Source organism: Astatotilapia calliptera, chromosome 1, assembly GCF_900246225.1.
Source record: "Astatotilapia calliptera chromosome 1, fAstCal1.2, whole genome shotgun sequence".
NCBI classification, from domain to species: domain Eukaryota; kingdom Metazoa; phylum Chordata; class Actinopteri; order Cichliformes; family Cichlidae; genus Astatotilapia; species Astatotilapia calliptera.
In genome coordinates this window covers 32,970,526-32,985,477 of record NC_039302.1, presented here as the reverse complement: position 1 = coordinate 32,985,477, position 14,952 = coordinate 32,970,526, and the positions used below count along the sequence as shown (strand labels likewise).

General features: G+C 38.3%; 1 protein-coding gene across 5 annotated transcripts in view; it reads left to right on the top strand.

The window, feature by feature from the left end:
* Nucleotides 1-14,952, top strand: part of LOC113026412 (myocyte-specific enhancer factor 2A-like) — a 47,251-nt gene that overhangs the window by 18,621 nt on the left and 13,678 nt on the right. For 2 of the 5 annotated variants that reach the window (XM_026175181.1, XM_026175211.1), the window contains exons 2-3: nt 2,909-3,094; nt 8,858-9,061. In XM_026175181.1, coding sequence (XP_026030966.1) covers nt 3,041-3,094; nt 8,858-9,061 — 258 coding nt within the window. In that variant the 5' untranslated portion in view covers nt 2,909-3,040. The other 3 variants (XM_026175191.1, XM_026175200.1, XM_026175219.1) reach the window with 3 other exon arrangements.

The following is a 14,952-nucleotide window of genomic DNA, read 5'->3' as shown; positions in this document are numbered from 1 at the left end:
AGCACTTAATGTGTGAGTTGCTAAATATATTAGAAAAGAGCACTGGTCCACTATCCAGTCCAGAATCTAACACTAGTGTGTAATAAGTAAAGGGGTCTTAAAAACAAACTTTAATTTGTCTTTAATTATAAAAATATCCCATTAAAAAGGTTAGCATTAGTGCAATTCAAAAAAGACAAACAGACCTAACATTTGTCTTTTTTTGGTACATTTTTCCACATTTTCTTTTTGAAGCAAATAAAGTGATAGGAAATATTCCCACAGAATGCATTTTGTGGTAAGAGAAACAGCAAGCTGTCCCCTAGTAGGAGGGTCAGTGGTTCAATTCCTGGCTACTCCAGTCCGCATGTCAAAGTTTCCTTAGACAAGAAGCTGAATCCTGCTGCCTCCGATGCATCAATCAGAGTTTACTTGAAATAGGAAGGATAAATGCAGCTTGTAGCATAGAAGCACTTTGAGTGCTCAATTTCAGTACAAAGTGTTGGAGTAGTTAGTGGTTTCTAATGTAAATCTTACATAATCTGAGTTATATATGGATGCAAATTGCTTCCACAACAACACTTCTATTAATTTGGCAAGTTGGCAGCTTGGTTCAAAGTAATTATTGTACTGATTTTAGCCACCATATTTTTCATATCATAGGCAGCATGGTGGTGCAGCGGCACTGTCACAACACGAAAGTTTCCTTGTTATCCAGCTCCCTCCCACAGTCCAAAGACATGTTGGATTAATTGGTGATTATAAACTGGTCGTGGGTGTGGATGCGAGCATGAATAGTTGTCTGTCTGTCTCTATGGTAGACTGGTGGTCTATCCAGAGTATACTCGGCCTCTTGCCCTGTGACAGCTGGGACAGACTCCAGCCTGTTATGAAAATGGATAGATGATTAGAGGTCATTAATGACCAGTGAAGCAGCAGATTCTTGAAAGATTTTTGCAATAATGTCAAACTTTAAATCTGCTACAAAATGAAAAAGCACCATCTCAGGTAAGTTTTCAATGTTATTACATAAGATGCATTTATACTGAACACATTTATACTGATATAAATATATAATAGCAAACAATGAACACATTCAGCTGTTTCTAATTCAACAGGCTTCCAAATTGGAAGAATAAACATTTCCCTTCTTAACATTTAAGATCTTCTAAAATCATTTTACACCAAACTAAAGTAATTTCTGGCACTAGCAACTAACGGGGCAGTCCCATTTATTCAGATAGGCCGGCTAAGAGGCTAGTTATGGTTATGACTTTACTTAATGTGACCTGAAGTGTTAAAATTTAGCAGATTTAAGCAGATCATCATGTTTTAACAACAGAATGCTGTGACTAAGATAGTACAAAGTCCAGTCTGTTATCCTAATAATACCAGAGCAATACCAGGGTTTATCTGATTGAAACTTAGAACACTGCAAATATTCAACACTCAAAAGCACAGGCTGAAATAAATATCTGCATGATGATGATGTTTGCAGGGATGAGTATCATGGAAAGGATTTTCTTTCTCTCTTTTTAAAATATTTGTGTCTTCCCATCAAATCATCCAGATTGTAAAACCGATAAATCCGTGTGACCTTTAAATCCCAAACATACAAGGAGTCTTTGTCTGTTACAGTTTATATTCTGTCGTGACTTCCGAAGGGTCAGTTGGAATCTCGGCGATGGTGAACAGGAAGCATTAGAGTGATAGCGTGCCTTTTCTTGCAAATTAATTGTGTTTAAATATAACTTTGCTTTAAATGTTAAAACAAAAACAGAAAATGTAGGGTTTCAAATAATCATTTAAATGGAACAAGAACAAAGTGGGCTAAGATACATTTGGAATTAAAATGGTATTTTGGAAAATTTAAGTGTGTGTGGGGGTTTTTTTTTTAGTGGTATTTAACTATATTACCATTTAAGATATGTGCACTACATTTAAATCTATAAAAATAACCAATACATTTTCTCTGGTGAAAGACAAATGCATTTGTTCTATCTCTCAACCCTGTGAACTGGGTCTGCTGTGGGGGTTTTGGTGGCTCAGCGCTGGGCTCCACATGCTGCAATAATCCAGGGAGGGTTAGGATAAAGCCTGGCTTCGTCTCACTCTCTGCCTCCTCCCAGATCAGATGAGATTAGGTAAGAGCTAAGGAGCTCTGCGGGAAGGCAGGGCTCAGAAACACTGAGGTTGAAGAAAGGAGGGACGCATCAAGGCAGGTGGTCACTCCTGCAAGAGGAGAAAGCCAGAAAGCAGAGGTGAATCCACTAAAGACAGCTGGCCTGGTTGGTGCAGATAAAGAAGAGGTTGGTGCAAGCTACAGTATACAGAGGCGTGTGATGAAGTATGGTACATACAGTATGACGCTTATTCTCTATGTATTACAGTGTCTGTGCTCATGTGTCTCTTTATAATTATAGATTCAGCTCCGGAGTGAAAGGAACGCTCTCTAGAACAAACAGAAAGTTCAGTCTTTGGCTCAATTGTGTGTTCCAGCAGTAGTAGTTGAGAAGCTGGTGAGGGATCATATCCTTGTTGTTGGACCAGCACGTGTTTAGTCAGTCTCGCTTCGTGTCCTCTTAATGGCTCTCTTTATGGTGTTTTGAAAAGATGTCCTCCTTCTTTCTACAAAACTGCAATCAACAGTGACAGCAAAATGTGAAATGCCAAACTGCAGAGGAAAATTTCAAAATGGTAGAAATGGATTTTGTGTCCCTGACTAATGTATGTTTATTATTCATTCTTCTTTCTGTTCCTTCTTTCCTTGCATAACTGGCATTTTCAGTGTAAGCAGTGTGTGACCCTTTGCACTCTATGATTTGTCCAAGTATTTGAATATCTTTGCTGAATAGAACTGTTTCTGTGACTGCTCGTACACAGTAAATAAACAATGATTAAGTTAACGCTGATTGTTGCTCTCTTTCAGAAAGCCATGCTAAGCTGATGGACTAACAGGAGCTGACAGGGGGACTATGTGTTGAGGATTGTCTTTTAAATTTTTATATACTTGGAGCCCTCTGATATTCATCTTTGGTTGTTGGTGGACGTTGCTTTAGCAATGGGAAGGAAGAAGATTCAAATCACCCGTATCGTTGATGAGAGGAACCGACAGGTGAGTGTCTTCTTCCTTTGTCTTCTTAAATGTCTTTAGTTTTTGCGCAAAATATCTTTGCGTTGTTGTTTTATGTCAGTGCTGAAATCTGCTGTGTACTTTAACTGTTGAGAACACCTTCTAGTTTTAGCATTTATTTCATTGTTATGTTTCGTTTTCGTGATATCTCATGTGTCGATGTGTGGCCCATGTGGCGCTCCTGCTCAGAGCACACTCTAAAAATGTGACGTTCACTGTGCTGATTCCACGATCCCAAAGAGCCGCATAAAAGTAGAAGTGCCATTTTAGTCAGGTACCCGTTTCTAATAAAAAGACACATATTATGTACATGAGCACGTACTGATAGGTTCATTAACACTTTGTAAAAGCATCCTGCACCCAACCTTTTGCTGGTACACTTTTGTTTAAATCTAAGAAGCTCCCAGAGGTTTCTTTAAGCTGTTTCACTTTTGAGAGTGTAGTGGTCACAGCTGGTGGCGAGGGCAGTAATTTGGGGTTAGCTGGGTCCGGACAGCACCCTGTCATTAGCAGGGTGGGTCAGTGTTAGGGACACACAGTGGCCTTCTCTCCTCACCGTCTCCTTACGCAGCCACATTGCTGCCCACTGGAATCCCTCTCTGTCTGTCTCCTCTATATATATCACCCCCAACAGCACAACAAATACCAGCCTGTCTGGAAGGAAGGCACAGACTCTGGAAATAGGGATGTGGCTGGAAAATAAATATCTGGGATAATGTTTATATTTGATGTTTGGTTGTCTTGGCTGAAGCATTTTTAGATAGACACTGCTTCAGTTGTGTGGCGTGCACTATCACTTGAGTCTGCCGTATATTTAGGTTCTTGTACTCTATTTTGGGAAGTTGGTTTGTGTTTTTTTTTTTTAATCTGTCAAGTGCATGAAGTGTTTTCAGCAGTTTTTCCTCTTTTTAATGTATCAGACTATCACACATCATGCACAATATACAGCAATGACTTGGCTTTAGTGGAAAGATGCACTAGTGATAGATGGTGTTTATGCAGCCACACACTCTAATAGAGGAACAGTGTAGTTTTTGGTAATCTCTTTTCACGTGTATTTGCAAGTTATGCTCAAGAAATAGTATCACTTGAAACTTGTTTTCAGAGACAACAGTTTACAAGTTAACTGACCTTATGCCTTTGGAAACTGATTGTTTAATGTTGCTGAATTTGCACATTTGCTCACTTACAAAGAAATGAACAGTTTGTAATTTTCATGGTTTCATTTTAATGGAGAGGGGCAGAATATGAACCAATGATCCAGAGAGAAAACATTAAATAATAGTTATACATTGATTTGCATGTCATTGGGTGAAGTAAGTATTTGATTCTCTACAGACAGAATTCTGGCTCCCATAGATTGTAATTCCTGTTCCACATGGGCACACAGCCAATCAATCAATCAGTCAGTTACAGGTGCTCCTGATTTCATCTCATTATGTGGATATAACACACTTATATACAGAATCAGTTTCTTCCATTTCCACCTATCTACCACCGTGGGCAAGACCAAAGAGTTGTCAAAGGACGTCAGGGACAAGACTGTGGACTGCTGGAATGGCTACAAGACCATCAGCAAAAAGCTTGGTGAGAAGGTGAACTTCTGCTAAGATTATTAAAAAATGGAAAACAAAGTGACCATCAGTCACCCACAGTCTGAGCTCTATGCAAGATCTTGCCTCATGGGGTGAGAATAAAAATGAGAAAGTTGGTGGTTTAGGCGAGAACTACACATGACAAGGTTGTAACTGATCTCAAGGCAGTTGGTATCCCAGTCACCAAGCACTTCATTAGTAACACAATATGCTGTAATGGATTGATGATCCCAACATCCCCTCGCTTGAGAAGGCATGTGTACAGGCCTATCTTAAGTTTATCAGTGAACATCTAAATGATTAAGAGAAGGTTTGGGAGAAAAAAACTGTGGTTAGATGAAAGTTTTGCATAACATTCATTTGCTGTGTTTGTGGAAACACTGAGTATAACCCAAAGAACATCATCCCCACAATCAAGCATGGAAGTGGAAACGTTCTGTTTGGGGGCTGTTTTTCTGCTAAGGGTACAGGATGGCTTCACTGCAGTGAGGGGCCAATGGACAGACCCATGTATAAAAAAAAACCCTCCTTCCCTCAACCTGAACATTGAAAATCGGTCCTGGATGGGCCTTTCAGCCTGTCAATGATCCAAAATAACTGCCAAGGCAACAAAGGAGTGGCTGAAGAGGAAGTACATCAATGAGTTGCCAAGCAGGAGCCAAGAAAGCTAAAATAATTTATAGAGTTTCTGTGAAGAGGTGTGGGCCAAATTCCCTCCTGAGATGTGTGCTGATCTGGTGACCAACAAGAAACATCTTACCGCTGTGCTTGCCAACAAGGTTGTCTCTACGAAGTACTAAGTACTCAAGTACTAAGTAAGGGAATCAAATACTTATTGTACTCAATGACATGCTAATCAATTCATAACTTTTATGTCATGTGTTTTTATTTTTATTTTTATTTTTCAGTTCTGTCTGAAGCTGTACAGTTTTGTTTTTTTTTACAAGGGAGCACACTTACGAATTCAGGACGTGTTTATTTCCCAAACTGTAAGACTGTCATTCAGTTCACCACTATCATTTAATCTTGTTACTGTAACATGTTTGCAAAAACGATTCTGCGAGAATTACTATACAAAATATTGCGACTAGGCACCAGTGTTGGTCAAGTTACTTGAAAAAAGTAATCAGTAACTAATTACTGATTACTCCCCCAAAAAAGTAATCCCGTTACTTTACTGATTACTTATTTTCAAAAGTAATTAATTACTTAGTTACTTAGTTACTTTTTAAAAACACGATTTACAACCTGAAGAGGTGATAAAGTGATAGATCTTTCAGCCCAATTCTACTTTTTCTACATAATCCATCATACAAAATGTAATCAAATGGAAAAGTCTCTTTTTTTAACTTGTTTTATCAGTTTTAATCTTTTAACTTTATGCATCAAGCAAAACATTTAATTATATGCAACATTTTCTGACTTGAATAAATTAGTTTAACATTTAAACCTATTTTCTACACATTCCAGCACATAAAATAAAATATTTTTTGTGTTTTCACTCACTCTTTCAAACAGATGCAAGTAAAACACAGCAGAAAATAAATAAAGTCAAAGACTCAGCGGTCCTTTTGCTCTATTTTCACCTGTAAAGCAGGAGCAGGGTAGGCGGAGGGTTACCCTGGTGCAGGTGTGCTGCGGTCAGTTGAAGAATCCGCGCGAGTGTCTCTGTGAGTTTCCCATCACGCTTGCTCGGAAGTTTAGGGGTTTTTTTCGCTGTAAAAAGAAGTTTTCTTCCCACGCACGATGGACGCTAATGTTTTTGTCACTTTTTATGGAATCAAACTCAAAGTAAGGTCAGTACTTCCACACTTTAAACGCTGCACGCTCATACTCTCTCCCGCACTCGATATATTATCCATTGTTGATCTGCACACAGCTGCTGTCACCAACGTCGCACTTAGTAACGCAGTAACGCAGCGTTCCTACGGGAAAGTAACGGTAATCTAATTACCGATTTTGCAATAGTAATCCCTTACTTTACTCGTTACTTGAAAAAAGTAATCAGATTACAGTAACGCGTTACAAGTAACGCGTTACTGCCCATCTCTGCTAGGCACACATTACATTATAGCAGCCCGGATGGGAAGAAAATAAAAATGTTTATGAATGTTTGTGTGCAAATAATTCAGTCCCAGTCAATGTATATTTGGTGTTCTATACTATAAAAAAGAAAAGTCAATCTACAGTGCATTGAGTAAAATTCTTCAAATGAGGCTTAAACCAGAGACCACATATTTACCCATCTGAGGGTTTACCATGTAGACTATAGTCAAACTAGCTTTACAATGTCAGCTGTCGATAAATGAAAGAAAACAACGTTATTTTACTGCAAATACAGTTAAATACTTTGGTAACAGTAAAGATATGAATTTTTTAGGACTTGCAGTTAGATCAAAGTTAGTCTGTGTTATTTCTGCTTTATAACTGTAGTATGTAAAGCAATGACATACTGTATATAATACCAGGATATAAAATGGTTTCCTCACTTCGGGAATGCATAAAACAGGAAAAGTAAAAAAGAATGTCAGAGGAGTGGATATTTTCTACTAAACAGGTACTGTGCACACAGTTTCTTGAAACACCACTAAGCCATCACTCAAGTGGTATTATTTAGAATTCCCATCAATTAAATAAATCGTTTGGCAGAAAAGCAACTAAAAGCTAAAAATAGAGAAAAAGATTTTTGTTATTTGACTGTGAATAGTTTAGATTTAGCTCTAATAATAATGTGTCCTGTGTCGGTATACAGTTTCGTACAACTGGGCTGTTTTGAAAGTTGTAAATCTGTCTCTAGTCCCAATTATATTTTACAGAGGTAATAATCAAGACACTTCCTGTTATAATTCTTGGCCATAATGATGCTTGAGTGTCATGACAGCGGTATGGTAAGATCTGTAAAAGTGCTCAGAACAATAAGTGTAAAGGAAAGTGTAAAGAACTGAACTACAGAAATAACCATGTAAAAAGAAATATACCTGACACTCAACATTGCCAGAAAGCTTTGAGATGTGAGTCTGCAGAAGCTTCTGGAACTGAAAAGATATGAGTCAGGATCCCAGAAGCTATGACAGAAGTAAGACATACCCAGATAAATACAGATGATTCATTGCAGGGAGTGAGCTACACACCATAAAGGGATAAGAGCATGATCCATGTGTGACCTGTGGGTTTACACTGAGCTGTAAATGGTCCACTCCAAACAATATGTTTTAGCTTTATGGTCTGGAGGAATATGGAGGTGTCAAGAATGACTGTTCTACTTTATAAGCCATAGTGCAATATAACACTACAGTATGAGCTTAAAGGGGGGTTTGACTGTATTTCTGCCGAAAATGTTTATGCACAGCCCTCTGTCTTACTAATAAAGTTGAACACCTTGATGGTAATCATTAAGGGAGGTGAAACATTACATAGTTTCTTTCCCCACCTACCTTTCCCATCCACTCCACTCATTCAGTAACATTCCACTAGAAACTGCAGTGTTACTGAATTAGTATTTCCAGATTATTACTGCGTTCTTTCAGAAGTGCAGAACTAGAGAACTAGAGATCCCCCACCCCTTGTCTCTTCCTGTTTGACACTTACACACACATTTTAATTCTCTTCTCTTTTCTCTGAAAACTATCAGCCAGTGAACACGGCGGTAGGATGAGCTGACAAATGTATTGCTTGTTTTGGAAGAGTTGTTTAAACACCTAAAATGAAACATTTATGTTAGTGCAGATTTGTATTACTATTGCTATCATTGCACCATACATTCACATCAGAGGCCACGGGGCAAAGCACTGCGGATTACCTGTTCAGAAGCCATTAGATGGACTATTTAGATTTCACTGCTTTAAAAGACATTTTTTTTAATATTATTGGGTTATGAAGACAAAAACATTTAATTGTTACTGTAAAAAGGGTTTTTGTTTTTGAAAGATTTATAACATTTTCAACACACAGCACAGAGTACAAAGCAAACGGTGATTTATTACTTCAGACAGAACACATTCAAAAATATTTTTGGATGCCGTGTAGCCTTAATTTTATAAATACTCTGACTTGCTTGTGAAAATCTAGAAAGAACCAACAGGTATGACCCTTTATTTGACCTGTTGTAGGTTAGCTATTCTAGGCTGATCTCTGGCTTTTGTTCTTCCAGGTGACTTTCATGAAGAGAAAGTTTGGCCTGATGAAGAAGGCCTACGAGTTAAGTGTTCTGTGTGACTGTGAAATTGCCCTCATCATCTTCAATGGCTCCAACAAGCTGTTTCAGTACGCCAGTACCGACATGGATAAAGTCCTGCTGAAGTACACAGAATACAACGAACCCCACGAGAGCAGAACCAACTCTGACATCGTCGAGGTACGTGGTAGGACGCTGTTCTTAACCTTTTACTCATGTCACTGCTTTGACCTTTGGATAGTCTGTTTGTAGAGACGTCTTTTGGTGGGTCATTTCTTGAAACCTGTTAGGTTGCATCACTCAGCACTAATGACTGTAGTATGCAAATACACATCGCATGCTGCAGCTGATTTTGAATTAACACGAATTAAATTTTAGCAAGAATATAATGCTGAGTTATTATTTCATTGTGCACGCAAGTGCATTGATCGACTCTTGCAGCATCCATTCAGTAGATTAGGGAAACAAATGCCTGCAGTTGTGTTTTAGAAAAATGAATTCCTAGAAAGTGTAACTCCAGAGGATTTAGGTGCTGCCTTCAGTATTGTCTTCCTCTTTATGAAATATTGAGAAATAGATTTTCCGTTGCTTATGATGTGTTATTTCATTGAACACATTAGTGCTGATCTTTATAAAGTAAAGGCCAGATGTAAGGGTTGAGTAACACTTGAGGTTCAGGAGAGACAGACAGGCATGCAGCTGTTTCCTTCTACTAGTTTACACTGGTGCATTCTGTGAGGAAACTGTCCCCCATCCGACACAAGTAAAAATGAGAATAGTCCTACTGATCAGGCAAAAATAAAAGAAGAATTCATGTAGGTGATGCTAGACGAATAAAAGTGCTCAAGCAGTGTGCTCATTTCATGCTGATTACAGTACAGTACTACAGTTACTGCATAATAGGAACTCTAAAGGTTATTAAGATTTAAAGTGGTAAAATAAAACTGGCTGAGTTCCACTATGAAAGAAGGCAATAAAATAACTAAAGAGGTCATTTAAGAAAGTCTCTAAACTGGTCCAAATGTTCAATATAGGGAATTTAAAAAACTTGTTTGGTGAGCATCAGGAAGTACTGGTACATGTGTAACATGTAACTCAATCCAAATAACTGCGCAGCCATAAATTCCACCTTTGTAAACTCTGCTGATGATGAATGTAGCCTGTCATTGAGAATATTCGTTTAACCGTATGTTAATGTCTACTGGTTACTGTGTTTACTGTGGCATTAAAGTGGTAATTGGACTGGCACTTTCCTAATCTCAAAGCATTTTATTACTATCACAGTCACCCATTAATACAAGCACCTTTTTCTATGCCTAAGTCCTTTTAACCTATGATTCACACACATTCATACACTGCCATTCATACACATTCATACACATTCATAGACGGCGGATACATCAGGGGCAACTTGGGGTTTTGAAGAATAGCTCTCAGACTGAAAAGCCAGGGATTGAACCTGGAACCTTCTGATTAGGAAAGAGTAGTGGAAAGTGGTGAATGAGCGTAAGGTAAAGAGTTCTGATTACAAATTCTGTCTATAGCAATACATTTCAATATACACCTGACTCTAAACCACTTCACATAGCAGAACAAATGCCTTACTATGCTTATCTACTTAGTATACTAGTCTACTTATCATTTCTTTTCAGTGTCAGTGTGTGGTAAGACTTGAATTAAGCGGTCAAAGAAGTGCAGGAGACTGATGCTGTCCAGTGTAGCAAGTGATTTATTCACCATTTTGTGACCCAAACAATATTTACAAAGAAACAAATAGGAAACTCAACTCTATAATTAACTCAGTTCAAATAAACATAACTGAACTTAAATCAATGGAAATTAAGGTCAAACTGCACACAGCTACACTGACCTGAACCTTTCTTCTCAAACACCTGAGTTCTTCTGCTTAAATAGTTCACTTAAGATTTCTCCTCTGGACTGTTCCATTCGGTAGGTAAGATGAACATATTTATATTCAAACCTCTACTGCTACTCTTTACTGGCAACATAAACTCTGTGGTGTAATCAATACGTATTACAACAATAAATCTATTTCTTCATAAACCCTCTAAAATCAACTTTATTAAATTACAAGAGTTCTTCCCCTCCCGCACTTGGTCTCTTCCTGTGACCTCAGAAGAACCCAGAAGCTATAAAGCAGGAAGTAAAACTACATTTCCTCCTTTTGTTTCTGGAAGACAGGTAGGTAAGGTAAGTTCTAAACAATACAAATTAACAGTTGAAATAAAGAACATGTCAATTTAACAAACTTATAGGAGTTGATTTAAACCAAGATGTTATATTATATAATCTGTAAAAGTGCAAAACATAAACCCGAGATAGTAGACGTTTGCCTATTGCAGATCACATGTGAAATATGGTTAAATCAAAACAAGAATGTTAACTAAGAATATAGACAAGTGGTACTCTCACCCACTTTGTCACACAGTGAAAAAGGAAATACAAAAAAAATGATGAAACATAGGCTGGACCTCAGAAAAGCTCAATTGAGACTGTTCACAGTGATAAGACCCAGCTGTCCACCGTTCTGCTTGGTCCCACAGCGTCATCAGTGTGGTGATGCTGTTGAGACTGGTCCCTGAGCAGCTCTGTTCTGTTTTCATGGCATTTAGTCGGTGTCCCTGCCATTAAAAATGAATGGTCATTGTGACTCATTTTGTAACTGCTTATGTAAGCTTCTAATGCGTGTTTTTCTCTCCGGAAGCCTGAATTTACTGCTCCCACACTCTTTCCTCACACGCTCAGTATTGTTTCCATCCTTTCAGAGGATTAATTTTCATTTTCTTTGGTCTTACACTAATTCAAACCATAACCACTGTCATCCTAACCTAACTTTAGTTAGACTTCCCAGAACCTTAATCAAGTCTTCAACTTGCAATCTTAAGGAAAGAACTGTATCAAACTGAAGAGCAACCAAACTGTCTTCAGTTTCATCACTCTTATGTGATCTCATAAAGATGGTTCCACGTGTACACGCTTGGCAGTGCTGTACCAAATGTTAATTGTAAGGAACTCAAGCTTCCCAAACGAATGTATTTACTTCCAAAATGGCTCCACTTACTGGAAAAGAGGAGCTTTGGTTTTTAAGTTTGTTTCAGTAGAGTCTGGCCAAGTCTTTTTTCCAGTGTGCTCTAAATTTACTGTTATTTCAAATGTTTCACCTTCCCCGGGAAATGTGACATTGTTTTTCAAGGGTAACTACAGGCACTGTGCTGAAAAGAAAAATAAAACCATAAGCCAGTGCAGAATAGAAACGTGCTTGTTGACGTGGAAAGTCTCGTCAAACTCTACAATCACCGAACACTGAATAAATTTTCGATGTGGTGACAGTGGTGGTGGTGGAGGCAGTTAATATGCATCATTGATGTTGCCCATAATGATTCTAAGGACTATGACCCTGTCTATTCTGCTGTTAACCACAAGCAGACACCTGTGACTGCTCTCTAGGCCAATAGGCCTTGATTTGCCTGCTTTGAGCCTTTATTTGTTTATTCCCGCAAATGTCACGTATACAGACAAGCTGGTTAAAACAAAGCTTAGAAAGTGAGAGGTGTTCTTTTACATATCGGTCAGTCTATTTGCAACATTTAGGCATGAAATTTGACTATGTGTAAAGTAGTACCCCACTGGCTACAACAGTCTTCCCATGTTTGGAAGGAGAAGCGGAAAGCTTCTTTGGATTCATTGTCGTTGTTTGATGGAGTATTATGCTTGCTGATGTCTATCTCTTCAACACACAAATAGCTCGGCTGGTTTTGACACACACAGGAAATCTGCTCATGAGCGATGCTGCTATAATACCAGCATACTTTGTCTTCCTTTACATTGTTTAACAGAAAGTGTAGGTAAATGTTTTGATATAAAGTTTGAATATTTCTCAGTATGTGATCAATCTTAGCAATACTTCAGATATTTCTCTTTCATTATTTTTTTTTGTAAAGGGTATCCATGGCATTGATTTGGATGAACTAACTGACAAGCTGCATTATCGGCTTCATTATCTTGTTGCATTACTAAGCATAAAGTGGAAACATCATACCTAAGGGTATTAATAAACTTCCCCTTTTCAACAATACCATAAAGTCAGCCTTCCATTATTAGTGCTTTAAAAGAATAGATGAACATTTAGAGAAACGGTATTAGTCCCTTTCGTGTTTGAATTAAATTAAGAGTGATATCATTCATACTTTTGTATGGTAACTTTTTACCATACAAAACCCAATCTGTTTGTGTTTTTTTTGTTTTTTTTTGCCAACTCTCATGGTGTCAGTAAAGCTCACGACACAATAAACAGGAAGCCATGAAGTCCCTGCCTTACAAAAAACAGTTTTTTCTTTGCACGTAGGATAAATTTGACTTTTAAGCACATTCAAGCACCAGCAGTGATTCATAAATGTCACAGAGTATGCAAGGGTTGGGTGCATATATCCATATGGCACAACAGCAGCAACTTCCTTAACCGTTAATAACTAGTAATTATTTGACACAGGGCTGACATCTAAAAAGTAAAAATGTCAAATATGGCAGCAGATAACCTGGTATAAATGAGAGCATATTTTATAATCTCCAAAGTTTCTGTGGTTGGATAAATTCTTACACATGGTTATAATTTAGTGTTCAGGAAATCAGGAAATTTTAAACTAATAAAACAGTTTTGGCAGCAGAACAAGGGGTCGTTTTCTGCTCATAAATCCTAATTAATCACTTGGATTACTAACTGTATACTTCATGAAAGTACAATTTCTTCACATTCAAGTAAAAAGTGGCTCCTGTAAGCTATTTAAAGGACCAGTTCACTGAAATTACAAAAACAACTGTACAAATATTCCCGTGGAAAGGCCTTCTCTCCATGTACTTGGTTCTGATGGTGTTTCAAAGAAACTTTCTTTTCCATGGATTGTGTTCATTCCACAACCAGAGTAATTCTGCAAACCCTATACTCCATGCCTAACAATGTGTTTGCGATAGATTAGCATACACTGTTACAAGCACTAGGCTTTTGAAATGTCTCCATGTGTGTAGATGAAAATGTAATGTCAACCATAAATGGAGGTGGAAGCAAGCAAACCTGTAATGATAACGGCCTGCCAGCTAAAACAGCTACAAAGTCCTCACTGTTCAGCTACTATCACTAACAGATTACTTTTGTCATAATAATTGAGACAAGTTTGTGTCCAGCAGACTTGAGTTTCAACAACAACAGAACAGTTGTCCAAGGTATGCAGCAGTGCAGCCCTGTCAGCCTGCAGAGCCCAGAGATGAATGAAAAGCATAACAGAAAGAGAACGCTACAACACAGTGAAACCTGGCACTGTGGCAAAACGCACAACAGCTGATTTGATTTAGTTCTGTGTGACAGGATGCTTCATGTGAAAGCAATCTGTGAAATGTAAGTGTGCCTTTCAAAGTATGCGAGCTGTGCGTTTTCTCTCTGCCAGAGATGCATTGGATCACTCCTCAAGCACTCCCATGCCTGGCCTATTCTTAGCCTGTAGGGCAATCACCCGACTGGAAAAGACTCGCTCCAGAGAAAGAGGGGGTCTTATTTTATCTGTGATGTTGCCCCGAGAGCAACAAGACGTCACCCTCACATGTCAAGATGCTTAGTGGTGCAGCTCGTGCCTCATGGTGGCAGTGATCCAGATGCCTTTGGAGATCTACTAAAGCCGACTTTGACATTTGAGATGATAAGGACACACATACACACTGTCATATCCTCTAACAGCCACTTTAAGATAGTGCCCAGACATGATGTAGTGCTGTGAACCAGCATCTGTGGAGATACATACTGTGGGGTACTGTATCCACTGTCACATCTCTAATGAAAGCTGTTTGTTTAATTCTTTAAAATTAGTATGTAATATTCAAAGAAAGTGTGTGTTTAGATCATTGATAGCAGCTGTTGCAAGGTCAAGCACAGGGCTCACCTGAATCAGAGAATGATTGCAGACTAATAAACTTCTGAGCGGAGCAACTAAAAGAGCTCATGTCAAGCTCGTGTCTCCTCACATCATTAATAATAATTACACATTCATTATATGCTTAATCTC